The sequence below is a fragment of the Cotesia typhae genome, unplaced genomic scaffold (assembly GCF_013202065.1).
Source record: "Cotesia typhae breed Kobodo isofemale line unplaced genomic scaffold, CoteBio_Ctyphae contig_22, whole genome shotgun sequence".
Classification (NCBI taxonomy): Eukaryota; Metazoa; Arthropoda; class Insecta; order Hymenoptera; family Braconidae; genus Cotesia; species Cotesia typhae.
In genome coordinates this window covers 3,774,119-3,800,334 of record NW_027423728.1, presented here as the reverse complement: position 1 = coordinate 3,800,334, position 26,216 = coordinate 3,774,119, and the positions used below count along the sequence as shown (strand labels likewise).

Below are 26,216 nucleotides of genomic sequence, written 5' to 3'. Positions count from 1 at the left end.
AAAATTAACTTCTTTAAAATCATTTACTTGATTCAATAAATTCATTAAATTTTTCAGGGAAGAACAATGCGCCATGTGGAATAACCATCATAACGTTCAGAATCTATCACGTGACGTCAAATGGCACGCAAAATCTATAAAAAGTAAGTTTGGTAGATTTGATTCTTGGGAAAAGCGAAGAGTTGAGATAGTTAAATTGTTTAAAGAGTTATACGCACTTAGACGATCAAGAAAAATAAAATTTTTAATCTTCTTTTCTGAAGAGACATTTTAATTGATTGATATGAAAATTGATTATACAAAGTAGAGATTTTTAACTTTATATATAAGTTCTTTTTATTTTTTACAAATAATTATTTATCTAGTTTTTATAGACAATCTCCGACAGGTTCAGAAATTAAATAAAAAAATTCCGCTATTATAAAATCATGATATTCGGAAGGAGAAATTCAATAATATAAAGATGATTTAGTTTAATTTATGCTTGACAAAAAAAATTTCGATGAAAATTCAAGCCTTAAATTGATTATAAAAATAAAAAAAATTAATCTGAATCAATTGAAATATAGTTTTTTTGGTTAATTAATTTTTCTCTTCAATTAAGATAATTTTAAGCTGAATTACTTGAAAATATAGTCAAGAAAAATGTAATGAAATTGCAAAAATGAAATGAAAATAAAAGTAGATTTAAAAAAAAATTCCAAGAGCGTATAACCCTTTAGAGTAAAAGCGTTTAAGATATATTGAATAATGGTTGTGCTAATGCAGTTCCGCAGGAAGATCGGTGCAAACTGTTCTGCCAAGTTGAAAGCAATCAGTACTACATGCTAAACGACACGGTGATCGATGGTACACCCTGCGGGCCTGACACCTTTGATATTTGCGTTAACGGGCATTGCAAACAGGCGGGCTGCGACCATGTTCTCGGGTCGAACGCCAAGTTGGACACATGTGGAGTTTGTCGCGGTGATAATTCTACATGTCAACGCATCACGGGGGCCTACAACTCCAGCGGGGTCTATGGCTACAGGAAAGTTACTAAGATTCCTAAGGGAAGTAGCTACATTGATATACGGCAGCTCGGATGGGGAGGCTCTCACAATGACAGCAACTATCTTGGTAAATCCATTATCATTATTTATATTTATATTTACTATTGATTTATCTTTTGAAGAGTGATTGATTGCTCAGTGAGACGTCAAACGAGTTCTATCCCAGCACAAAGATAATTAAAAAAATAAATATTTTATGACAGCTCTGAGGCTCGGCGAAGACGGAGAGTATATTCTTAATGGGAACTACATGGTGATGCACAAGAAAGTTATTGTTCTTCCTGGTAGCGCTATTGAATACAGCGGGCCTGGGACTGTGGTCGAGCGATTGAATAGTTCAAGGCCCGTCGGGGTTGATTTGATTCTTGAGGTGAGTGGAAATTGTTTTCCAGTCGTTGCGTTAATGGAATATTCTTGTTTCTTAGTTTTTAAACCCGTTCAAGGCTTGATCGTTGTTGTTTATTCATGCTTCGCTTATTTATAATTATGGTTATAGCTCCTTTTAATTTCGGCCATATAGTAATTTAATTTAAACAACCAACCAAGATTCATGATAAAGAAAAATAAAATATCAATAATTATCAATGCAATTATTAATATTTAAATACTTAAAATAATTATTAATTGATGATTAAAACTTAACAGATTTTATCAGTCGGCGACATCGTTCCTCCTCAAATAACATACGAATATACAGTACCAAAGAGAATACTAGGCAGCTATACTTGGATTTTAAGCGATTGGTCATCATGTAGCCACATGTGCCAGGGTAATAAGCAGCGTCGCGCAGAATGCCGTAATACTGAACATAAAGACGTCGTTTCTGATGATTATTGCCGTCGAGAAGAAAGACCTCAGGAAGAGTCTCAATTATGTAACACCCATTGCATACTTCAGTAAGTGTCTTCTAACTGCCCGTCAGCATTCCACATCCGGCATAAATAATCTCAATAATTTATCCAATAAATATAATTATAGATGGCAACTTACACCAAAATCAGAGTGTTCAAAACACTGTGGACCCGGAACACAAATGGTATCAAGTCGTTGCTTCCAAGTAATTTTGAATTCGCCAAATCAGTCGCCTAGATTGCTACGAGATTACGCGTGTGCCCATTTGGAACGTCCAAGTGATATTCGGCCTTGTGTAGGCCCCTGCGATGATGTACGTTGGAGCTACAGTGATTGGGGCACTTGCAGTGTCACCTGTGGTGGAGGCGTTCAAATTCGTACGGCCAAGTGCATTGATTCTAATGGTGTTGAAGTTGCGGAAAACACATGCAACGCTTCTGAAAAAATTCTCAAGCGTTTTTGTGGCTCTGAAGCTTGTCCTCAATGGACATTTGGCGAATGGTCACCTGTAAGTTGATGAATTATTTTTTTAATAATGTTAGTTTTTTTTTATTAATAATTAATATTGACGTTTTTTAAAATATAAGCTCATCTCGATGTTATATTCATTAAGAGCTTTCATTTGAGTACCCACATGCATTTTTGATATATTTTTCATATATACATATATATAATATTTATAAATATATGAAATATATGAAAAATTGATGTGGGTACTCAAATGAAAGGTCTCGATGAGTGTAACATCGGGATGAACTTATATTTTTAAAAATGTCAATAGTTCACAAGATATGAATGATATGAAACCTTGAAAAGGCACAAATTCAAGTCAAGACCTTTACAATGACACTAAATTTCACTAAAAAATAGAATAATTTTATTATATGGCTATTCGGGATACGAATTTTTTTGTATTCTCTTAATAATATTGATATTAATTATTCTCAGTGCTCGACAACATGTGGAATAGGCAAACGACTGCGGTCGTATTGGTGCCAAGTTGAAAATCGTATTGTCAATAAGGTCTACTGCAACAAGCTACTGTCAGCCGTCTCAGAAATATGTAACGCAGGACCATGTCACCACTGGTCCACGGGTGAATGGAGCTCGGTGAGTTTTTTTAAACAAAAACTATAAATACATAAAATATATAAATGAATGAATGAAGAGGTATAATTGATTCTACTCACGGTCGATTGGTCGACCTCAATTGAAAATCCATTGAATTATTTATTGTTATTATTCGTTTTTGCTATCTAGTGCTCGGTCACGTGCGGAGAGGGAACTCGCAGAAGAAAAGTAGCATGTATGAATGCCGATGGCACTTCAAGTGACTCTTGTGCGCCATCAGAAGAACCGGAAAGCTTTCAAACTTGTTCACGTGAGCCTTGTCCCACTGTGAGTAAATAATCTGTTGAGAATTATTTTATTAACTTTTTACAATTATGAATAAAAATGTATTAATTTTCTATAGATAACATCATCGCCGACTTACTCTTCCGAGCCGACTACACCCGATTCATTTGATCAAGAAAATGAAATAGACAGCAATCGGATTCCCGTTTACCCGATTTATGTTTGGAGAACTGGAACATTTGGCGCGGTATGAATTATTATTAGATAATTTTTTTTTTTTTTTTACTGTGAAAGTTAAAATTATTGAAACCCACCAGTAAGCTAATTGTGGTGAATTAAAATAAAATGTATGTTTGCCAATAATTTAAATCAATTTTCTAGTGCTCGAGATCATGCAACGGAGGATTCAAAAATAGAATAGTACAGTGTAGTTCACCAGACACTCATACATCTGCTCCGGATGATTACTGCGATATTAATCTACGTCCAGCAAGGAGGATGCCGTGTAATCGGCATGCATGTCCACTTTGGAATACCGGACACTGGAGTCAGGTTAGAATAATCTTGCCTTCTTTTTTTTATTTCATAAATTCTAATTCTGAATCCTATTTTGTATTCATATATTTAAACCCGCCTAGCCACTTTGAAAAATTATTACTTAAACGCTTCCGAGATTTATTTTAAATCGAAAGACAGCTATACGCTCTATAAACCTATCAATTCATATTATTTTATTAAAAATTACTGAACATTATCGATTTGTGAATTTCGCAAGTATAATTTTAATAAAAAAAAAAAATTTTTTTTAAACAACAGAAGAAATATTTCTTTCCGTAACGGGTAAAAACACTTTCATTAATTTAATATTTAAATGACTTAATTTAAGAGGGGCGATACATGTAGACGCTTTAATTTTTATCGTTTTTTGAGGATTTTTTTAACTGGGAAAAAATTAATGAATCATTTTGAAATTTTGTAGGGTTATTTATTACATATTGAAGTACACGGAAAGAACAAGATGACACTGGATATCATCCCAAATTATACTGAGTGAAAAAAAGTTTCAGATAGTAGCTAGTACAATCCAGATTACAATGAGTATAATCCAGATTATAATGAGTATAATCTAGATTGCAAAGAGTATAAAATAGATATCACTCAGTATAATCTGGATTATACTAGTTACTATCTAAATTTTTTTTTTTTTTCACTACAGATACCACTGAGTATAATCTGGAATGATATTCAGTGTCATCTTAAATGAGTTTTTAATAAACAAATAATGATAATTTTGTTTTGAAAATTTATAGGTATATTTTTAAGATGATATTCTAACGATTTATAAAAAAAAAAAAATCAATTTTTTTTTTTTCACGTGTATCGCCCCCCTTAAATGGTTGTGGTGTAATATTTTACTATGTATGGAACCGAGTATTAATCTAAGTATTAAGCATTATTTATTAATTATATGAAATTTTATGTTAATACAGTGCGATGCTGATTGCGGTGAAGGTTACCAACATCGGCAAGTTCGTTGCCAAAGTCCACGTGGTGAAATATTGCCGGATCGTGAATGTATCGACGTCGACAAGCCTAAACACGTTAAAAAATGTTGGAATGATTTAGATTGCGTGACCAATAACCAGCATAATCATAATACCAATACCAATACCAATAATAACCATAACCACAATAATAACAATAATAATAATAACTACGATAATAATAGCAATTCAAAAGGGCAATCACGCAGATGGCGAGTCTCTAATTGGACTCCAGTAAGTACTTTGAAAACTTATAAATTATAAATAATGTTAATATGATGTGTACTTAAATAACTTTTTTCTCGATGCGTGACCGATATTTTGTTGAAATTAAGAACTAAACTTTCTCTATAAAATATAATATAATATACTTGATAGGAATGAAAATAAAAATAAAAAATAAGGAATTATTACTTAAATAAAAATGTGAAATTTGAAATGGAGAAAGAAGACGACGTTAGGGATTATAGGGTAAATATTTTACAGTGTACAAAATCATGTGGAGGTGGAATTAAAGAAAGGAGAGTCGACTGTGTAATAAGGTGGTTTAATGGCGATAAGGAAGAAAGGGTTGGTGATGAGGAGTGTACGAGATTCGGTTTTAATAAACCGAGAACACACAGACCGTGTCAGAGGATACCATGTGACTTTACTTGGAAGGAGGGCAGCTGGTCCGAGGTACTGACTGCCCCATAAGAAAATTTAATACAACCATCACTGGTCGTTACAGTTGCACTTGGCTTAATTGGGATTATAATTATTTATTATTATTACTACTACTATTTTGGAATCATTTAAAATTTACAATTTACTACTTAATAATCTTCAGCTGGTGATTTATGTGGGTTGTGGGAGTAGAGGAATTGTGCATGACTTATTGTAATTTACTATTTGTAATAATTATTCAGTAGATGTTACATTGTCTTGTTTATATCCTGTAGTTAGTATTTCTCTCTGTAAACTTCAATCTTATTTTCTCAATCTCTCTGTCTTTGTCTTCTTTATTATCTGTGGTATAGTTGGATCATTTATATTAACTTAATTGATTGGTTGATTTTTATCTGTGACGTTTCTGCCGATTGAGATCTTATCGCGCATATAATCATATTATTATTTATTATTATTTCATTATTATTTTTTTTTTATTAATGACTACACGGAAAGAACAAGATGACCCTGAATATCATCCCAGATTATACTCAGTGATATTTGTGATGAAAAAAAAAAAAAAAAATTAGATAGTAACTATTATAATCCAGATTGTACTGAGTGATATCTGGATTATACTCTTTGTAATCTGGATTATACTCATTATAATCTGGATTGTACTAGCTACTATCTGAAACTTTTTTCACTCAGTACAATCTGGAATGACACTGAATATCATCCCAGAGTATACTCAGTGATATCTGTGGTGAAAAAAAAAAAAAAATTAGATAGTAACTAATATAATCCAGATTATACTGAGTGATATCTAGATAATAATCTTCGTAATCTTGATTATACTCATTGTAATCTGGATTATGCCCATTATAATCTGGATTGTACTAGTTACTATCTGAAACTTTTTTGCACTCAGTATAATCTCGGATGATATTCAGTGTCATCTTGTTCTTTCCGTGTATGTGATTGAAATAAATTGTTAGATTTTTCTAGGTGTGATTTTAAAAATGTTTCTAGTTATTAGTTAGATAATTTTTTAAAATATAATATTTGTAGAAAAAAAAAAAAAAAAAAAAGAAGAATATACTTTTTCACATATATCCTCACAAAAATGAATAATAAAAATATGCTTACGCAAAATTTTAATATGGGCAATAAAATGGTTGAATAACAATAATATTGTTATTAGGAATAAAATTTCATTCCACATTCCATAGTATAATAATCACAAATTTAACATTAATTAAAACACTTGCATTTGTATATATATAAATAATACAAAATAAACCATAAGTATTTCTGTATTTATTGTTAGTTATTTGAATTTATAAAAAATAATAATTAAAATTAGTTATTGTAATTTAATTATTTTCTTCGAATAAGACCTAAGTATTTACACGACTTTATCTTTTTTACTTCTCTCAATGCTTTTATTTTTTTTTTTTTTTTAATAATATGAAAATATTCAGATGTATTAATCAAGTGATACGACTCAGAGATCTTTGTATTTAATATTCTTGAGAAAAACATTGTAAATTACATTAAATGATCAACTAAGTGCGCGTAATACATATGTTAATAATATGTCTGTCTTAACTATTATATTAACATGTTACAGTAGAATAAATATCCGAATGCGTCGATTGATTTATTAAAATACCTGACAATGTTAATTAAAAGTTTAAATAATGATAAACACCGTGTGAATATGGAGTAGTCTGTCACATAAAAATCATTTATTATTAATATGTTGTTGATAATGATTCCATTTTTTTCTTCTTTAATTATTATTTTGTTGCTTACTTCAGTTCATTTGGTAATTTATGCTAACTAAATTATCATCGATTAGGTGATTAAATTATTATCCAACAGTAGTGCATTAATTAAATGTAATAATCACTAATGGAGATAAATTATTGTTTCGATACGGCTATTATAATAATAATTTTCGTTGTTATTAATTGAAAGAGATGGAATCATTAAGTTCATTGTGATTTAAAAAAGAAACTAGCATGTGCATGATTCAATTATGATATTTATGTAAAAGATAATAGAGAAATTATTTTTATTCCGATTATTTAAAGGTTAAAGTGATTATCATTAATTGACCGGTCGAGGTCATACTAAACTGCGAAAAATAATTTTTATTTAAAATATTTCAATATGTAATTTTTATTTTACAAAAAATAATTTATTGTAAAAAATAAGAAGAATATTAAAATTAAAAAAAATTAATAATCAATAAAATATGTAAATCAATTTCAAAAAATTTTCTCTATTATCTTACTTGGGAAAAATGATAATAAATTAAAAAAAAAGTATTCATTAAAGGAAGAATATTAAAATACTTAAAACTATAACAGAATAATAAATGTAAATTTTATTTAAAGTGTTCAGCAGATTGCGGTGACGGAATACAAAGACGTGCAGTAACATGTCACCGTATTAATCGTTACGGGTGGATAGATCCATCACCAGCGGAAGGTTGTCCACTGGATAAAAAACCTAAAAGCGAACAGCACTGCAAATTACAAAAGTGTGATGATAAATACTACTGGACTGCTGGACCATGGAGAAAAGTAAGTTATAAAAATTTTAATACTTACTAGCAACCTTACAGTCACTCTGAGACTGCCGTGACTTGTGAACTATAAAAATTTAAAATTTTGCTGTATTAAATAATGACTTGTGTTAAATTGCACTGTAATTTCTGAATTATGGACGTTTTTAAAGATATAAGCTCATTCCGATGTTATACTCATCAAGAGCTTTCATTTGAGTACCCACATGCATTTTTGATATATTTTTCATACATACATATATATATATATATATATATATATATATATATATATATATATATATATATATATATATATAAATATAAAATATATGAAAAATTGATGTGGGTACTCAAATGAAAGGTCTCGATGAGCTTAATGTCGAGGTGAGCTTATATCTTTAAAAATGTCAATAGTTCACAAGATACAAGGTAATTTCTTAATCATGTATCTAGAGATAGAGCATTTATGAATACAGCCTAAATACTTACCATAATAAATTACAGTGTAGTCATCCGTGTGGAAGAAAAGGTCGCCAAATCCGGCGACTTTTTTGCCATGACAGAACAGGAACACGCGTTGCAAGATCAAACTGTCCTGCAGAATTCAAACCTCAGAGGAAGCGCAAATGCAATCAGCGTCGATGCGGCCCTCTAACTTGTCTCGAAGCACAACGACGATTGAAATCCACGAAAGACGGGGAATACACTTTACTTATCGGTGGTAAAAATATGTCCATTTATTGCCATGATATGGGAACTAGCGAACCGAAGGAATATCTTACATTACCAGCTGGCGATAGAGAAAATTACGCTGAAATTTATGATAAAAGGTACCTAGTAATTTTTTAGTATCAATATTAATTATTTATACTGGTAATTTAGTCCCTAAATCGCTATAATGGATTATATTAATTTCACCGATTGTTCTTAGGTTAAACGATCCAAACACTTGCCCTTTTGGAGGTCAGCGCAATGACAGTTGCGATTGTTTTGACAACCGCGGTACTGTTTCGGGAAGAACGATGTTTAAACGAGTGAGAATTGATGTTGCTAGGCTAATTATTGTGGGTTAGTATGATTATATGTAGTTAATATATATACAACTGTACAATATGTATGTATTTTTGGGAAATAAATAAATAAATTTTTTTCAGCTAACGACTACACGTTTTCATGGACAAAGGGAGCCAAGAGGGTGGAGTATGGAAAAGCTGGAGATTGCTATAGTAGGCAAGATTGTCCTCAAGGGAGGTTTAGTATTAATTTAACCGGCACTGCCCTTAAACTAGCCAGAGAGGTAACATGGAAACCGGAAAAGTCACGCGCGAATCTTGCCATTAATAGAATTGTAATTATTACTCTTATATATTAATATATTATAATTTACAATAAATTAAGATAAGTAATTAAATTAAATTTTTTTTTTATAATAATTATAATTTTCAGACGGATCAGAGAATACTAGGCAAATGTGGCGGCTACTGTGGATTCTGTTCCCCCGCAGGGGACATGAAACTCGAAGTCCATCCATCCTAGTTCCTCAAATAAAATATTAAAGAAACTAAACGAACACATTAAGGACAATAATTAAATTAAACTAAGTAATTATAATTAATAACCGACTGATCGGCTTGCCAGCGTAACGCAAGTGTATTTGCCGAAGATCTTAATAACAGTTCCATGTTATTAATATTAATAATTACCCGTAACCGGATCTTCATTTAGTATTAATAAATTATTAATTTAATGAAATAATTAATAATTAATTAATTAATCGGTTAATTAATTGATTATTGATCGGTCGTAAAACGTATTAATTTTATTTATAATTTCACCATAAGTCGAGTTCACGATAATACTTAGTATAAAATAAATCATCAGTACCGAGCTCTCTAATTTTTTAAATTTTACATAATAATAAATAATTATTTTTATTTATAATAAATGATAATAATGAACTCACTGCCATATATAAAAGCGTGCCTTAATTTTACACGCATTAACAAATAAAAATTAGTAAATTTTATTTACACATTAGTAATGGTATTAATAGATAAATAATTTGCAAAAATGTACCTAAATGAATGTAGAACAATTTATAAGTAAATTTATTAATTAATATATATTAAGTTTTAATAATATTAATTATTATTATTATTATTATTATTATTTTTAAAATATATACACGTGCAGTTATGCGGACAAAAATAAATAATGATAATAATTACAGAGATAATAATAATTACAACGAATATACATACGGTATGAACAATTATAATAATAATAATAATTGTTTACTATTGATTCATGTATGTTAAACGTAAACAAAGTTAAAGTTAAAGCAAAAAAAATATGCTTTATCTTTAATGTCAATTTTATTATTTACTAAAATACGACTAGCTAAATATTTTTCATACTAAATACACAATACCTAAATAAACAATATTTAAATAATTATTGTTGTATAAAACTAAAGTAATATTACGTCCATTAATTCGAAATTTTTAATTCAAGTCTGACTAGTGATTTATTAACAAACTTTTTATTTTTAAATAATATTTAAGCGTACATTTATATTGTGTAATGTATTTGGTAAATTATGATTTATTATTATTTTTATTTTTATTATTATTACATATGTTTATAAGTGTAAAAGTTATGATATTGTTCGATATTAGTTATGTTATATTGTGTATTAATAATGAAATGCAATACGTACTATAACAACTAATGATTTCAATTTTTTAATGTAAATGTCATTGTAGAGCATTTTTTTAAATATATTTAATGCAATTATAAAATATCTAGTTTTTTTTTATTATTATTATTAATAATATTAATATATTCAAATAATCCGAATAATTCAAACAGTCGTTTTCTGTTAATAAACTAACTAATTTTTGTGTAAAATTTACTTCGTTTTATGTTATTTGACTAAATAAAGTCTTCATTTAGAGGGGAATGCAAAAACGAATCAATTGGTTTATAACAATCATTAGAAATATTTTAAATAATTTAGGCGCCTTGTCTTCAAATTTTTTTTACAAGAAATCAAATTTTTAGTTGTTGTAAAGAAGACAATTTCTTTATTATTTATAATAATTATAAAAAATTAATCTATAATTCTATAAAAAGAAATAATTCTATAAAACAGATGTAGTACCAACTAAGTAAATATCTTAAAAAATATTTCTCCTTAATAGCAATAAATCATCTCTTAGCCCGCAGCTGAAATTGATAATGATAAAAGATAAAATTCAGGGGATTCCCACATCTTATCTCCAACCGAGTAATCTTTATACATACTATCAAGCAAGTAGGAACAATAAGCGATATATAAATATATAAATTAATCTCCTGGTGAAGTAATTGCTCAGTCTTATTGCTAAAACGAAACGAATTAATTGAAGCTGAAGATGAATTTAATAATATTAATGAGTATTTTTATAAATATTTTATTAGTTGTTGAAGGTGCGAACCCTTCGGATGGAATTACCCGTCTCAAAAACAAGATTAATTCAGCCGTTAATGACCTAACGCGTTACAGTAATTCTCTAGAGTCAAATTTAAAGTACAAATTGAGTAATTTAAAAATAAATGAAATGACTAATGTTAACAATGCTGTTAATTCTGCAATTGATGAAACGCGGGTAAGTTATTTATCTTTTTTTTATACCATGTCAATGGAATTAGTTGTCGTTAACGTTATAAATTGCGTAAACGGAAAATGACACTAAAGTTAGAAGTCATTTGACCATTTTTAAAAATTTCTCTCAACACGGAAAGAACAACGTGACATCTAATATCATCTCAGATTATACTCAGTGATATCTGTGGTGAAAAAATATTTAGATAGTAACTAGTATAATCCAGATTATAATGAGTGATATCTAGATTATACTCTTTGTAATCTGGATTATACTCATTGTAATCTGTATTATACTCATTATAATCTGGATTGTACTAGTTACTATCTGAAATTTTTTTTCACTCAGTATAATCTGAATTGACACTGAATATCATCCCAGATTATACTCAGTGATATCTGTGGTGAACAAAAATTAGATAGTAACTAGTATAATCCAGATTATACTGAGTGATATCTAGATTATACTCATTGTAATCTGGATTATAGTCATTATAATCTGGATTATAGTCATTATAATATGGATTATAATCATTATAATCTGGATTATACTAGCTACTATCTAAAAATTTTTTTCACTCAGTATAATCTGGGATGATATCCAGTGTCATCTTTTTCTTCCCGTGTACGTCAATTTTTTTTTTGCTATAATTTATTTGTTACAAAAATTCTTAAAATTATTAAATATCTGCTAAATTAATTTACAAAAACAGAAAGCAATAACTGCAGCAAATGCACAAGGAAAAAATGCAGATCATTGTTTCGAGCCGACGAGATTACGCCTGAGAGATGCGAGTCAAGCTGCATTTAACTCCCTCGATAAATGCGTCAATGATCAAGTACTAACATTGAAACCTGTGAAGCAAAATATTGAGACTCATCTTCTTGTATGTTACAATGCAATTTATAATAAACGATGTTATTTACAACAAAAATTATCAAGTTATATTTCTTCTTTACAGAATGGCAAATTATTGCTATCAAAATTAGATTTGATAATGATAAACTGCGCATCAGGAACGCCAATGCAAGTCCAAGTTTGTATTGCCCAACAAATGCCGGAAGCTAATAGTTCAGTGAACAATTACGAGTCTACTGTCAGCCAATTGAAGAATACTGGGGATTCGATATCGAGTTCTGGAATTACTGGCACAATGCGTTGCTTTCAAATGCCGATGACTACTCTTTACAATAATGTTAGTTCTGCAAGGATAGCTACAAGTAATTGTATAAAAAATGCTTAGACATTATTATTTATTGTATATGTCTAGAAAATTGATAATTAAATGAAAAGTCTCAATATTTTACAGCCTTAAAAATTTAGAATTGAATTTTTTTTCAAGATTTTTAAAATGTAAATGAAAAATATTTATTTTATTAAAAATAATAAAAAAAGTTTAAAAAATTAAAACGTGCACGTTTTATAATTTCATTTTCCACAATACAATTGATTAAAATAAAATACTTTAAATGAAATTTATTTTAATTTAATTAGAATCTGTTGAGAATTCTCGATAGAATAACATTTATAATTTGTTTGTACAACATATTGCCTGAAAATATTTCAATTGCACTCTTAACTTCGATAAAATAACTAAAATCAGTCAAAATGTTAATGTTATATACGTCAAATAAACGGTTATTTTATGAGCTTTCACATGAATTTATCAAAAATTAGTCATCTCTTTTAAATCGAAAGTTACACATCAATTAAGTCACCGAAAACGTGATTTTATTTTGATAATTTCGAAGAGCTACCATTTCTAAACTTATTGACGAATTTCGCTAATTTTAGGGTTTATACAAGCTAATTGTCCAAGAAATCTATATATTAAATTTCATTAGGATCTGTTGAGAATTCTCGATAGAATAACATTGATAAGTCGGTTGTACTAAAAATAGTCCAACTGCACTCGTAACTTTAATAAAACAACGCTTCGCTTATCAGGTGTGCAATATTTCTTGATTTATACTAAAATTAACATCGGTTATTGCGTCATAAATTATCAACCCTAAAACAGATCATGAAATGCCTCAGGCGTAAGAAATATTGTTGTACTAAGTAAAATATTAAAATAATATTTATAACAAAGCTTTGAATATTCACAATCATAAACTTCAATACAAGTTTTAGATAACGAAAAAATAATAATGAAATAGCATAATTTCACAACGAGGTAAAATAGAAAAGTAGAAAAACGCAAGACTAGCAAGAAGACCTCGACTTGGACTTGGAAAACGATAACTAGCAAATAAAATTAGACACAAATACATCGATAACTAGAAAACTTATAAAGGGGAGAGACTGTACGGAAAAATTTCACTAGTGTTTCGCCCATTTTATCTATCGTTTCATGCACGAGCAATCATGAAGCGTTTACTGTTGGTATTTTTGGTAATGACATTGGCATTTGCCGTTCATGCTCATGGTAAATATTTTTATTTTTTATTTAAATTATTAATTGGTTAATTAACATGAATTTAATCACAATAATTATCAGTGACTAAGCGGGATGAAAGCGGAGAAGATAAGGATGACAAAGACGACGACGGAGATGAAGAGGGAGGATTGAAGGGCCTGATGCTCAGAATCAAGGCAATGTGGATGAAAGTTCCTCTTTTTGGTGAACTGGTAGGAGACACAATTGGAAAACTTATTGACGGATATGAAGTACTTCAATTATGGACTGACGGCGCTGTTGGACGTCTTCTTGGGGGAGCATTTCCCTGTACTGTTGCTCTGGATTCCTTCGCCTGCACTGGTCACACAGCCGACAAAGATTTAGCATATGTTATCAAAACTCTGATGGATTCGCTTCCGTCGTTGTTCTTCCCGGGATTTGCGAAGACGATTATTATTATGATGATTCAGATATTCATTGAACCAACGATTGATGTTCTCTTCGGAGGAATAGCTAAACCCGAAGCAATACAGGGTTAATTCGTCCATTCTTATGAATTTATTTATTTTTAATTATAATTGTATTATTATCTTTAATGTGAATGTATAATTTTTAATTCTAAGTCATTGATATGTTTTGTAATATAATAAATAATAATGTAAAATTGTTTTATTTTATATTTTATCGAAAATTATAAATCATTAAATTGTTAGATAATTTTTTTTGAGATATGTAAATAATATAAGTTAGTTTTTAGTTTAAAATTAATTATTTGTTATGTACTAAAAAAATTACTCAAAATAGAGCAACAGATAGCCAATAAACAAAATTACTAAGAATTATTAAAAATAATGTGGAAAAATATTTAATATAAAAATTAATTTTAAAAAATTAAAAAATGATTAATTGATTTTTAACAATGATGTTTACCTCAAATATTACTGAAAAAAGTTTAAAATAATTAACAAAACTTTGTAAATTTAACTTACACGGAAAGAACAAGATGACACTGGATATCATCCCAGATTATACTGAGTGAAAAAAATTTACAGATAGTAACTAGTACAATCCAAATTATAATGAGTATAATCCAGAATATAATGAGTATAATCCAGATTATAATGATTATAATCCAGATTATAATGAGTATAATCCAGATTGCAATGAGTATAATCCAGATATCACTCAGTATAATCTGGATTATAATAGTTACTATTAAATTTTTTTTTGTCACCACAGATATCACTGAGTATAATCTGGGATGATAGTCAGTGTTATTTTGTTCTTTCCGTGTATGTGCGTTTATTTAATTGTCCAAATTCCCCTTCTAGTTTTAAATACGACGGGACATTTATTACTATTTATAATGTAATTTTTCAAGTTTTCTTTTTTCCGTGTGTGAAGAAATAAAATCAGATTAGATAGCAATATTTGAATTTTTTTTTATTAACATATGGAAACAAATAAATATATAATTTGAATAGGCATTACAACAACAAAAAATTTGAAAACCAATTTTAAATAATATTAAACATATGTGTAACTTGATAAATTCTACGGAAATTTCTAAGCATTTTTCTAAAGTCTTCTGGCAAGAAATCAGATTCACCGTATTGTTCAATAAGTGAATCGAAAGACGGCAGAATGTCCGCTTTAGTATAATCCCATCCCTTATTAAATATTTTAACAGCACTACGTTTAGCGACTTTGCCCATATTATTCATCATCTGATTCCACATTTCTTCATTGTCAGTTGTTGTTGACCCTGTATTTGATAATAATGCCAATACAACATTCGGACTTTGTGAATTATTTCGAAATGATGATGGTAGTATTAAACTTCCTATTTTGTTATAAACGGCACGAAATGGTACCGTTATAAAACTAAATATACGTCTTATTAATCGAAATGGCGCTAATGCAATGTCATAAATAAATAATAATGGTAAATGAACAGTATTTACAGCCGTATTAGCAACTGACCCAACAACTCCACGTTTCCGGCGAGATCTCGGTGCATCACCGTCGTCATCCGTTTTCTTCAATTTTTTTCCAAATCCAATAAAATTCATTGTCTTTTCATACATAGTCATTACTGGACTTAGCATCCAATCCGTCAAGTCCAGAATAGGCTTCAGAGTCCAGCCGTATATTTGATCGTAAAGCGACTCTTTTTCTGCGGCATCGTGCTCTGCGCCAAAGAGGTTTGGTTCATCTGTAAAAAACATACCATTAATCATAATAATTTTCGGTGATTATTCAAATTCCACCCAAAAATTTTAATTTTTAAAAATAAACACAGAGAAAAATATAAAAAGTTTAAAAATGATCACATGCCATCGAAAATATGGACACTGGATGCTTTAGGTTCTACCGGAATAAGGTGCCATTGCGGATTTAGAGAAGACAACAACACCGGTTTGTTGTAAACAACTGGTCCAGCTTCGATGATAACCGCAAGAATAAATACGACAAATACTGTTAACTTCAACATGGTTGACTGTTTCAAACACTCTAAACTTTTGTTTGAATTTATGTAGCGCTTCCCCTTCTACTTCCTTTTCTTATCACTTTCCTTGTACTTGTATTATGAATTTTAACCAGATCAATAACCACCTCAACTCAATTCAACCTAAAACATTTAATTCATCAGATTAATAATTCGCTCTTAAAAATATTCCTTTTATTATCTACATTATTAATATTTTCTTTTTTAATAAGAAATATGTTTTGTTAATTATCAATTATCTACATGTAAAATTCACAGAAAAAAAAAAACAAAAGTTTGTAAAAACACTAATTATTATAATTCAATGCCAAATATCAGTGACGCACGTGTACTATCTACTTCTTGAGTTTTTAATTGTTATAATTTGTATATCCGATAATTTATAATTATTTTGTTTATCAGTTTTAATAGCCGCAATGTCAATGCTGAATTTTATTATCATAATTTTCTTCTTTTCACATAAAAAATAATATTTAATAATTATTTTAAGTAAAACAAACATTTATTTCTTCTTTAAATTTCAAACCAAAAAAAAAAACTATTTTTTAAATCGAAAAAAAAATTAAAAACTAAAAACTGATTTCTTCTTAATAATAAAACAAGGAAGACATAAATTAATATCAGTAATTTTTATTTAATAATCCATTCTTATTTTATTTATATATAATATGAAATAAAGTATAAAAGTCATTGATGTGTTTTGTAATTATAAAAATAAAGCTTTCTAAATAACAATAAAATTATTTTTATGATATTATTAATTGTAATTAATATTAATATTATAATATAAAAAAAAATAATTTGTTAACGAGCCATAGGAGCGCCACTGTCGTCAATAACGTTAGCATAGTATGGAGTGCAAGAGTACTCCAGCTTCGATAAATTGTAAATAGTACAAGGCAATTGCATATTTTTTGTATGAATTAGTATGCTGTTGATGAATTGCAGGGCTACGGAAGTAAACGGCCAAAAGTAACTAGTTATAGAACCGACAATACCCTTGGTTGTTGTTTTTTCCATCACCAGGTCAGGCGGAGCGTCAGCAACCACTGTAAAAATTTTTTTGCAGTTAGAGAAGAATTACAAATTGAGAAGAAACTTAAATTAATAATTATTATTATTATAATTACTTTTAGATTGTACGACAGTAGCAACGAGGCTGATTACTACCAAAATTATCAGCAGGTATTTTTTTCGATTAAACATGGCGAAGACACTTGTTAATTAGCTCAAGTGAACTTACTGTACGTTACCGGTCTTCTGAAGACACGTCAGTGGTTATTTGTACTTATAGAGGCGCTTGATTGCGTTTTACTTGAAATTACTGTTGTTGGTAGTAGTTATTGGTATTGGTTAGTTTCATGTTATTGTTATTAATATTCATTCATTTTTCTACTCCTCGGACTCGTTATCGTTCATGCGTTCTTGAAGAAATAATTTCAACGATAAATATTTTTTTTTAATAAATATTTTTTCACAGTTTATTTATTTTAGTATTGTAAATGTTTTTTTTTGTACACTGAAAAAAAATTAACTTAATTAAAGAGAAAATTTCTTGATCCAAGAAAATAATTTTGAAGAGTTTCATTGTCTTAAATCTTGCGTTTTTGATCTGCAGTATGTTGTATCGTGCTGCATCGTGCTGAGGCATGCTAGGCTTCAAATACATTATCAATAAATTCATTTCTAATGATTATTTTATAAGAATCGATTTGATTTTTTATTTCCTACAAGATTTTTAGGCCAAAAAGTTGATTAGATTTTTTAACTTCCTGCAAAGAAAATCGGAGATTTTCAAAAAAAGGGGGTTGGTGCCATTCAAAAAAGCTTAACTGAACTTAGGTTTTGAATATACTTTGGACCGATTCGGACCAGTAGATTTTGAGAAATCTCAAAAAAACTACTAGAAAAAATTTTTCAAATATGGTTTTCCGAATTTTTTTTTAATTGCGAATTTTTCAAGATAATTAAAAATATCTTTTTTTTCTAATTACTGATATTTCAATTAGTATTATTTTCTTCCTAATGACTAATTTTTATAAAAAAATTGAATATCAAAATTTTTTTTTGTCTAACACTGATTAAAAGATTCTGTTACATAGAATTTAAATAATTAAGGATAATTTTGACTTTTTTCAAATTATTATACTTAGAATGTTGATGAAACACTAAATATTCATAACCATAAACGATATACGTAGTAGAAATAGACAACTGCAGCTGTGCAAATAAAAAAAGCACCCCTAAACGAATGTCAATAAAAAAAAACCGCATAACGTGAGTAGAAATTACTAGAAGAGATAAAATAATCTAAGCTGATCGATCAAGCAATTACGCTCACGATATTTGTTAAGATCGATCGCCGATGTAATTATTATTATATACACAAGTACAATAAAGCCACATTTATATTTATAATCAGTGAAACAGAAATCCATTAGCAACTGTCAGTGTTAAATCAAATTGATGCATTAAATGTTACATTAATATTAAATATTTTATTTTTTTAATACTCGCTGATGCTTATGGCATGTAAACATGTGAAATTTTACATAGTAGCTTATTAATTTACTTGATTTGTTTGTTTTTACAGGGAAAATCGATAACTGAGTAGGAAAGTATGAAAAATTTGGTGATTTTTTCAGTTTTTTTATTGTTATTAATATTACCAGTAGTCAAAAATGACTTTTTGAACCGTCCAAATCATATCTATGAAAAAATAATTCGGAGTATTCATAGATATTATAATAGTACGTGTATTATATTGATACACGCAACTTTAGAACCAGTAGAACCTAAAGGTATGTAAGTTCATTTCTGATTTTTTTTATTTAAAAGTTTTACGCTCTGAAAATTTGTAAAAGATCAATTTCTTTTGTCGTTATTGTAATGCAAATAAATTTAAGTATATACATAGAAAATTTGGTAATTATGCAGAGGTGGGGCTCCCCTTATTTTAGATTAAATTATTGGAATAAAATAAAAAATCAAAAAATTGATCATTTTGAATAATTTTTTTTTTTCCAAATTGTTTTTTTTCAAGGCAGATTTATGATAAAAATTATGAAAATGAAATATTTCAATTTTTTTTTATTTAAAAAATTTTCAAATTATACTCTGAATTTTTTTATTCTAATTTATTTTATTTTTATCGCTCTTTAAGAAAAAAAATATTTCAATAATCATAAAAAATAGCATCGTCACCATTTCATTGAAAAATACCTAAAATCGTGAATTTTGAACTTTGAAATTTTGAAAATTATTGAAAGAAAAATTTTCATTTCTTCAGCTAAGAAATAAAATTGTTTAAGCTTTTCGATAAATATATTTCTAATTACAACATTGCTAATTTTTAAAAAAATTAATTTTTCTCTCAGTATAATTTTTTTAATACTAGTTAGATAATAATTATCATTGCTCTAATTTGTTTGGAAAAATAGTTGGGATAGAAGATCATACGAGGTTAAAAAATCTCCAAGTGTACTTCAGTAGATCTGGTATCCGTATGGCTATAATGAATATTAAAACATTTATTACAGAGGTAAACATAAATTCTTTTTTATCTAACAATTTGACACTAACAATTAATCAAATGTTTGATAAAACTCTTCTTCAACGTTTCAGATCGGTGGCAGTTATTACCACATCAAGAGACCTCTGTTTGTTCTCTTAAACGACTCGGATGAATTGAGGGATCAGTTTGCAACTGTAATTATTATTTAGTTATTATTAATTTTTATGCTACTCAAAAGTTAAGTAAAAATTCTTAAGTAATTTTCTTCTCTATAAGTTACTAGCGCCGTGGATAGACATGGCGTACCCAACGTGGCTAATATTTTTCAACGACGAAACATCGATCTACGATTACTTTCGCGACATTTACATACCCTTCGACTGTGTCTTTATGGTGTCGAAAAGAAATTTGGAAGTTGATTATGAAGGGGAAACCATCACAGAAGTCTATCAAATTTACAGAGGACTTGAATTGAGACACGGTGTTTTCGCGACCTGGAATATTGTATCAGGTGTTACATACACTAAGTACAGTTTGTATCAACGAAGAAGTGATTTACATGGCCATACATTGCGGGTTGTATCTCTGGAGGTTATTTCGTAATAAAAATTAATTTTGCAGATCTTTGATAATTTTAAGAATTTTTTTAACAGATAAATTATAGCAGAAAAAAATGAAAATTAAGTTAGCCGACATTTCAAAATTTTTAGAAATTTTTTATTGAAAAAATTTCAATTAAACAATTTAAAAAAAAATTCACACGTAAAAAACTTGAAAAACTATAAGTGCAATTTTTTTAAAATATCTTTTTAGTTTTAATTTAATTAATAAAACAAAATTAAAAATTTTTAGACGCCTGCTAACTTCAGTGTCGTAAAAAAAAGCGCCATTCGGCCACACCCGACACACAGAAAAAAAAATTTACTTAAATCGAGTAAATAATTTTGAAGAATTTCATCTTCTTGATTTAAGTAGAAAAATTCTTAAACTAAAAAATTTTTCTTGTTTTAAGTAAATTTTATTCAATTTAAGAATTTTTCGTCTCAAGATTCAAGACAATGAAACTCTTCAAAATTATTTTCTTGGATCAAGAATTTTTCTCTTGATTTAAGTTCATTTTTTTTTTCAGTTCATGGATAGGTAGATTCCGTGTTTGAATATTGACAAAAAAGCACTATTTAAAAAATATAAATTGTAATATATGAGAATTATTTGACGAGAAGACTAAAATTATTTTGTTTTTTTTAATTTTCCCAACTACGAAATAAATTTAAAAAAGAATTAAAAGGCGACGAATAATAACTTAAATTGAGTTAATTATGGGAATTTTTAAAGAAATTCACAGATTTAAGCTATCTTTTACGGCTCAAAAATTATTTGACAAAAAAAAAGGGCCGAAATACGTTTATTGAAAAATTTTTGAAAATTTTCGAAATCACGGAATTATTTGAAAAAATCATCAAAACTAGATAAATGATAGCTTAAATTGTACAAAATATATGAAATTTAAAATTGTGCGAAAAATGCAATTCTTGAAAAATAAATTTTTGGAAAAAATCTATCTATTAAAAAAAATTAAAAAAATGGTTAAGTAACTGCTTACTTTAACGTCATTATTTTGTATTTATTAAATTCTTACTAAATTTTTTCGTTTGAGTAAAAATACGAAAAATATAATTAAATAAAATTTTTATTAATTTTTACAGGATCCACCATTCTCAGAAATAATTCGTGATAAGAATAACAATGTAATAGGACTAAAAGGATTCTTCGGTGGTATAATGGATTTATTGAAAGAAAGTTTAAATTGCACGTAAGCTTTTCAATAAAACAAAACCTAACTTTTTTTATCTTCTTTATTTTCCTTATTATTATTATTATTATTAATTTTACCATCAATTTTCTTGTTTTTACTGTCCGCTTTGTCTTTATCTTCAAGTTTGTCTAAAATTTCTTGCAATTGACGTTGAGTTTCTTGACGGAAATATTCTTCTTGACTAGCAGATGATTTTTCTTCATAAATATCTTTTTTACTTCCGTCACCCCGACGTCGGCTTACAGAATAACTACATTTTGGATTGATTAAAGTTTTATTAACTCTTCTTAAATTTTTAAAAATTTTAGCAAACATTTTTCTGACAAACAACAAATTTTAAAACTTTTTTTAATAAGCTGACAATTTCAATTAATACAACTAATATTTTTAGGTTGACTTATCAAACGTCAAATGAATGGGGCTATTTGTTAGAGAACGGTACTTGGACCGGCGCAATGAGTACATTGATTGACAATAAAACGGATATATTTGCTGCTGAATTATTGATAACAACTGATAGGCTGAATTCATTAAAATTTACTACTCCCCTTTATTCAACCAAGTAAGAATAACTGAATCAGTTTATATTAATTAAAAAGAAGATATTTTTGGCATTATGAAAATTAACTCGGTAGATATTTAATAATTTTTGTAACGAATAAATTATGACCAAAAAAATTGTACAACAAAAAAAAAAGCAAATTGTAGCTCCAAGTGTCTAGTTTTCCGATATGACCATAAAAATTTTTTATCATGTTCGGATCTGGAGATATCGTAAGAAAACTACGAAAAAAAAAATTTTTCCAAATTTTTCTCGTCTTAAAAAAGGTCTACGGGTTTCAAAAAATTTTTTTTCATTGTTTCGCTGAAAAGCTTTTTTAGAAAATTTAATGCCCTTCAATTTGACATAATCAAAAAGTCTGTACGATGATTTACCGCGGAGTTAACGTCAGTCAAAGCAAAAAAGTACTTTTTAACTTTGGCAATCAATAACTCTGGAAATAATGATCGTATAAAAAATCAAAGGATGGTTTTGAAAACTACACAATATTCTCTATAAGATACTATGAATAGCTTTTGTCAAGTAAATTTTTTTTATACATAAACTTAATAGGTCTCGAGCATTCATCAAAAAACCAGAATCTTCAATGCTCAGTTGGGACAAATACATAACACCATTTGCCAACGATATTTGGAGTGCTCTGGGAATAATTATTTTAGTAAGCAGCGCATTCATAACAATAATAAAATCAATAGCTGTTGTTATTCATTTAAAGAATATTGAAAATGATAAAGCAGACTCTAAATTTTGGGATGTCGTTTTTTCTATTTTTGGCGCTTTATGCAGTCAAGGTAAAAATTGAATATATTTTGAAATTAATTAAATATTTTTATGATGTTTATTTTTAAGGAATGGAATTATCAATATTAAATCCAATACGGATCGTACAATTTTCAATCCATGTCACAGCCGTAGTAGTTTTAGCAGCCTACTCAGCAGCACTAATAAGCTCTTTAGCTGTTAAAATATTTGTGTTACCTTTCACGACCATGGAAGGATTGTTACAAGATCGCACATATCGTTTTGCTGTTTTGGATGCTTCTGCTGATTTTACCTTTTTTCAGGTTTATTTTTAATTAATTAATAACTAATTAATTAATTTAAATTTAAATAATTAATTAATGTAAAGTTTCTAACACTTTAATACATACAAATGTTATAAAAATTAAATTAGCCAACATCTAAAAATTTTTAGAATTTTTTTTATTGAAAAAATTATTATAAAAAAATTTTTTTTTAATTTTCATTCATAAAAAACTTGAAAAACCATAAATGCAATTTTTTTTTAAATATTTTTTTGTTCTAATTAAATAAATTAAAATAAATAAATAATTAAATCAATTAAAAAGAATCAAAAAATTAAAAACGTCGGCTAACTTTAGTATTATAAAAATATTTAATTTTTAGAATACAACAGATCCAATAATGGGAGTTTTATACAACGAAGTATTAGTAAAAGAAACAGAATTACCATCTAATTATTTCGAAGGACTATCAAAAGTATGCAGCGAAGATAAATATGCATTCATGTCACTGGATGCTGCAGTATCGCAAATAAAATCGTCAGTCGACTGTACTTTGGTGCCATTAGATACAATTTCACAAGCTTCTATCGGCATAGCTCTGGGACCCGATTGTCCTTTCCGTGGCATTATCAATAATAAGTAAATAAGATATATTTCTTTAAATATAAAAAATTGCTTTGAAAATATTACTTCAATGCAAAATGTATATAGTATTCAAATCAAATTATTTTAAATACGTTCAAATCATTTTTAATTATTTTTCTTAGGGAAAGTTTAAAATCACACGGAAAAATTAAACTGTAATAAATAATAGTCGATTTATAATAAGTAAAGATCAACTGCTAAAAAATAATATTTTAAACAGTAAAATAGTGATTTTATTTTTTATTAATTACTTTAAAATATTTTCGATATTAAACTATAAATTATAAATTATGGCTTTTATACTTTCTACATTAAATTCTGTAATATTTGTATTTTTGTAATATGTTAATTTTTATAATAAAAATTAACCGAAATTCGACTGAATTTTACAGTTTACTTTTTTCCGTGCACTACTATATGTAAGTCCACTTTAATATTAATCAATTAAAAGCCTTTTGAGAAAAAATCCGTTGAAAAATCTTTAAAAAAAAAAAAAATAACGCAATGTTGCAATAAAAAATTAATTTTAAATATTTTTATTTCTTCGCTAAAAAAATAAATATTTTTCTCACATTAATTTTCTTCTTGGAAAAAATTTTTATAAATTTAGGAAAAAACAATTTTGGATGAAAATTCGCAAGTTCTCTATCTAAAATTATTTTTTTTCAAACCAAAAAATCTTTTAAAAAATAATAAATAAATGACATTTGTTTAAGTATAAAAATTTTTATTTTTTCAGCATACTTTTATTGAGAGACAGCGGACTTTTGAATAAATTACTACATTCTGATTGGGCGTTACCGGGTGACAACGTAAGAATTTTATTATTGATTCATAATCATGGAATAATCTTTCTGTATAGCGAAGCTTAATGTATATTTTTTTAGATCAAAAGTGAATGGGCGACTATAGAGATAAACGACGTATTACCTCTGATAGTAGTTTTAATTGTCAGTAATTTTTTGAGTGTTTTTATAATGTGTGGTGAGAAGCTAATGCAGCTCAAATTGGCGCGTAACCGTGGGAAGAAAATTGTTAAGTTCGTCAAAGGTTACATTATCGCCGAAAAATAAAAACACAATTAAGGGGGATAGCCACTGTAAAATTTCGGAAAAAAAATTTTTTTTTTTTTTTCATTAAACTGAAGTTTATATATTCAAAATTATGTATTTCAAATTTTATAGAAAAATTCCGAATAGTTTTCGAGTTATAGTCATTTTTATAAGAGCGCGTCGATTGACCGTTTTACGCGCGGCGCTTCGACGAAAACGTCGCCTGCTCGCTCCGTCTTTGATTCGTACGGGTTGGCGATTGTTTTCCCTCACGATTGTCAACCGTTACAATTATTTGACTTTTAACGTATATTTTTTCTTATTGTTGAGATACTGTACCTCATAGTTTAGTTGTTTTGTATGAATACACACTCGTTCTTTAATTTATTGAGTTTCTTAGTGTACTCGTTATTGTTTACTTACTTATTTTTTTAAATCTTCTGATCTTTTTTTTTTGTTTATTTAACAAAAAAATTTGTTAAATAATGGATCGTAAACAAAGTAAAGTTATTAAAAACGAAAGAAAACTGCCAAACGACAGGAAAAAATTTAATCGACCGCTCAACAGATATGAAACTGAAAAAATACTGGCTCTCAACGACGTGATAGTGCTTCCAAGAGGAAATTATCACAAAAATCTGATTGTACAATTGATTCGAGTATTAGCTACAAAATTATAAATTTTTTTCGATATTTAATTTACTAAGTGGCTGTGTATCGTGTAAAAAGTGTGGTGGTGATGTAAACTTTACTGAGACAAGTATTCGAGGATTAGGTTTTAAACTAGTTGTGAATTGCAAAAATGTGATCCAGTTTTGATAAATTCATGTCCACTCATCAAGAATGCGTATGAAATTAATCGCCGTTTCATCTTTGCAATGCGGATAATTGGTATTGGGTTATCTGGAGCTGAAAGATTTTGTGCTTTCATGGATTTACCACGACCAATGTTCCATAGCTTTTACGATCGTCTGGTCACACAAATCAGAAATGCAGCTAGAAACTGTTGTGATTT

General features: G+C 28.1%; 6 protein-coding genes and 1 long non-coding RNA gene across 9 annotated transcripts in view; 4 read left to right on the top strand and 3 right to left on the bottom strand.

The window, feature by feature from the left end:
• The window catches only part of LOC141523922 (A disintegrin and metalloproteinase with thrombospondin motifs 15), a 97,628-nt gene extending 86,938 nt beyond the window's left edge, over positions 1-10,690 (top strand). Inside the window, exons 14-29 of one of the 2 annotated variants that reach the window (XM_074237500.1) lie at positions 58-143; positions 769-1,119; positions 1,256-1,422; positions 1,698-1,948; positions 2,031-2,412; positions 2,853-3,014; positions 3,165-3,302; positions 3,379-3,507; positions 3,642-3,812; positions 4,751-5,038; positions 5,291-5,482; positions 7,858-8,046; positions 8,535-8,860; positions 8,962-9,098; positions 9,185-9,378; positions 9,477-10,690. In XM_074237500.1, the coding sequence (XP_074093601.1) occupies positions 58-143; positions 769-1,119; positions 1,256-1,422; positions 1,698-1,948; positions 2,031-2,412; positions 2,853-3,014; positions 3,165-3,302; positions 3,379-3,507; positions 3,642-3,812; positions 4,751-5,038; positions 5,291-5,482; positions 7,858-8,046; positions 8,535-8,860; positions 8,962-9,098; positions 9,185-9,378; positions 9,477-9,566 (3,253 nt within the window). In that variant the 3' untranslated portion in view covers positions 9,567-10,690. The remainder of the gene's footprint in view (positions 1-57; positions 144-768; positions 1,120-1,255; positions 1,423-1,697; positions 1,949-2,030; positions 2,413-2,852; positions 3,015-3,164; positions 3,303-3,378; positions 3,508-3,641; positions 3,813-4,750; positions 5,039-5,290; positions 5,483-7,857; positions 8,047-8,534; positions 8,861-8,961; positions 9,099-9,184; positions 9,379-9,476) is intronic. The other variant, XM_074237501.1, reaches the window with a different exon arrangement.
• LOC141523934 (uncharacterized) lies at positions 7,851-8,658 on the bottom strand. The gene is made up of 3 exons (XR_012478631.1): positions 8,520-8,658; positions 8,074-8,115; positions 7,851-7,988 (listed from the first exon to the last, which is right to left on the bottom strand). It is a non-coding gene; the product is annotated as an uncharacterized LOC141523934 (long non-coding RNA).
• A 718-nt stretch (positions 10,691-11,408) lies between the features above and the next one.
• On the top strand, positions 11,409-13,081 carry LOC141524057 (uncharacterized). Its single transcript, XM_074237701.1, has 3 exons — positions 11,409-11,680; positions 12,390-12,563; positions 12,639-13,081. The coding sequence occupies exons 1-3, from the start codon at positions 11,447-11,449 to the stop codon at positions 12,918-12,920; spliced, it is 690 nt and encodes a 229-aa protein (XP_074093802.1). The 5' UTR covers positions 11,409-11,446; the 3' UTR covers positions 12,921-13,081.
• An 818-nt stretch (positions 13,082-13,899) lies between these two features.
• LOC141523978 (uncharacterized) lies at positions 13,900-14,746 on the top strand. The gene is made up of 2 exons (XM_074237595.1): positions 13,900-14,105; positions 14,178-14,746. Exons 1-2 carry the CDS (start codon positions 14,045-14,047, stop codon positions 14,615-14,617), a joined length of 501 nt encoding a protein of 166 aa, XP_074093696.1. The 5' UTR covers positions 13,900-14,044; the 3' UTR covers positions 14,618-14,746.
• A 755-nt stretch (positions 14,747-15,501) lies between these two features.
• LOC141523970 (uncharacterized) lies at positions 15,502-16,701 on the bottom strand. 2 transcript variants are annotated; one of them, XM_074237586.1, is made up of 3 exons: positions 16,416-16,686; positions 16,062-16,293; positions 15,686-15,843 (listed from the first exon to the last, which is right to left on the bottom strand). In XM_074237586.1, the coding sequence occupies exons 1-3, from the start codon at positions 16,570-16,572 to the stop codon at positions 15,828-15,830; spliced, it is 405 nt and encodes a 134-aa protein (XP_074093687.1). In that variant the 5' UTR covers positions 16,573-16,686; the 3' UTR covers positions 15,686-15,827. The 2 variants fall into 2 exon arrangements, with proteins under 2 accessions (XP_074093686.1, XP_074093687.1); XM_074237585.1 differs by having other exon boundaries at positions 15,502-16,293; positions 16,416-16,701.
• Positions 16,702-17,214: 513 nt separating this feature from the next.
• LOC141524126 (uncharacterized) lies at positions 17,215-17,874 on the bottom strand. Its single transcript, XM_074237789.1, has 2 exons — positions 17,718-17,874; positions 17,215-17,636 (listed from the first exon to the last, which is right to left on the bottom strand). The coding sequence occupies exons 1-2, from the start codon at positions 17,791-17,793 to the stop codon at positions 17,392-17,394; spliced, it is 321 nt and encodes a 106-aa protein (XP_074093890.1). The 5' UTR covers positions 17,794-17,874; the 3' UTR covers positions 17,215-17,391.
• A 1,493-nt stretch (positions 17,875-19,367) lies between these two features.
• LOC141524183 (putative glutamate receptor) lies at positions 19,368-25,228 on the top strand. Its single transcript, XM_074237883.1, has 11 exons — positions 19,368-19,388; positions 20,028-20,128; positions 20,212-20,295; positions 20,378-20,692; positions 21,808-21,914; positions 22,309-22,479; positions 23,032-23,270; positions 23,329-23,543; positions 23,887-24,143; positions 24,889-24,961; positions 25,037-25,228. The coding sequence occupies exons 2-11, from the start codon at positions 20,093-20,095 to the stop codon at positions 25,220-25,222; spliced, it is 1,683 nt and encodes a 560-aa protein (XP_074093984.1). The 5' UTR covers positions 19,368-19,388; positions 20,028-20,092; the 3' UTR covers positions 25,223-25,228.
• Positions 25,229-26,216: the final 988 nt, after the last annotated feature.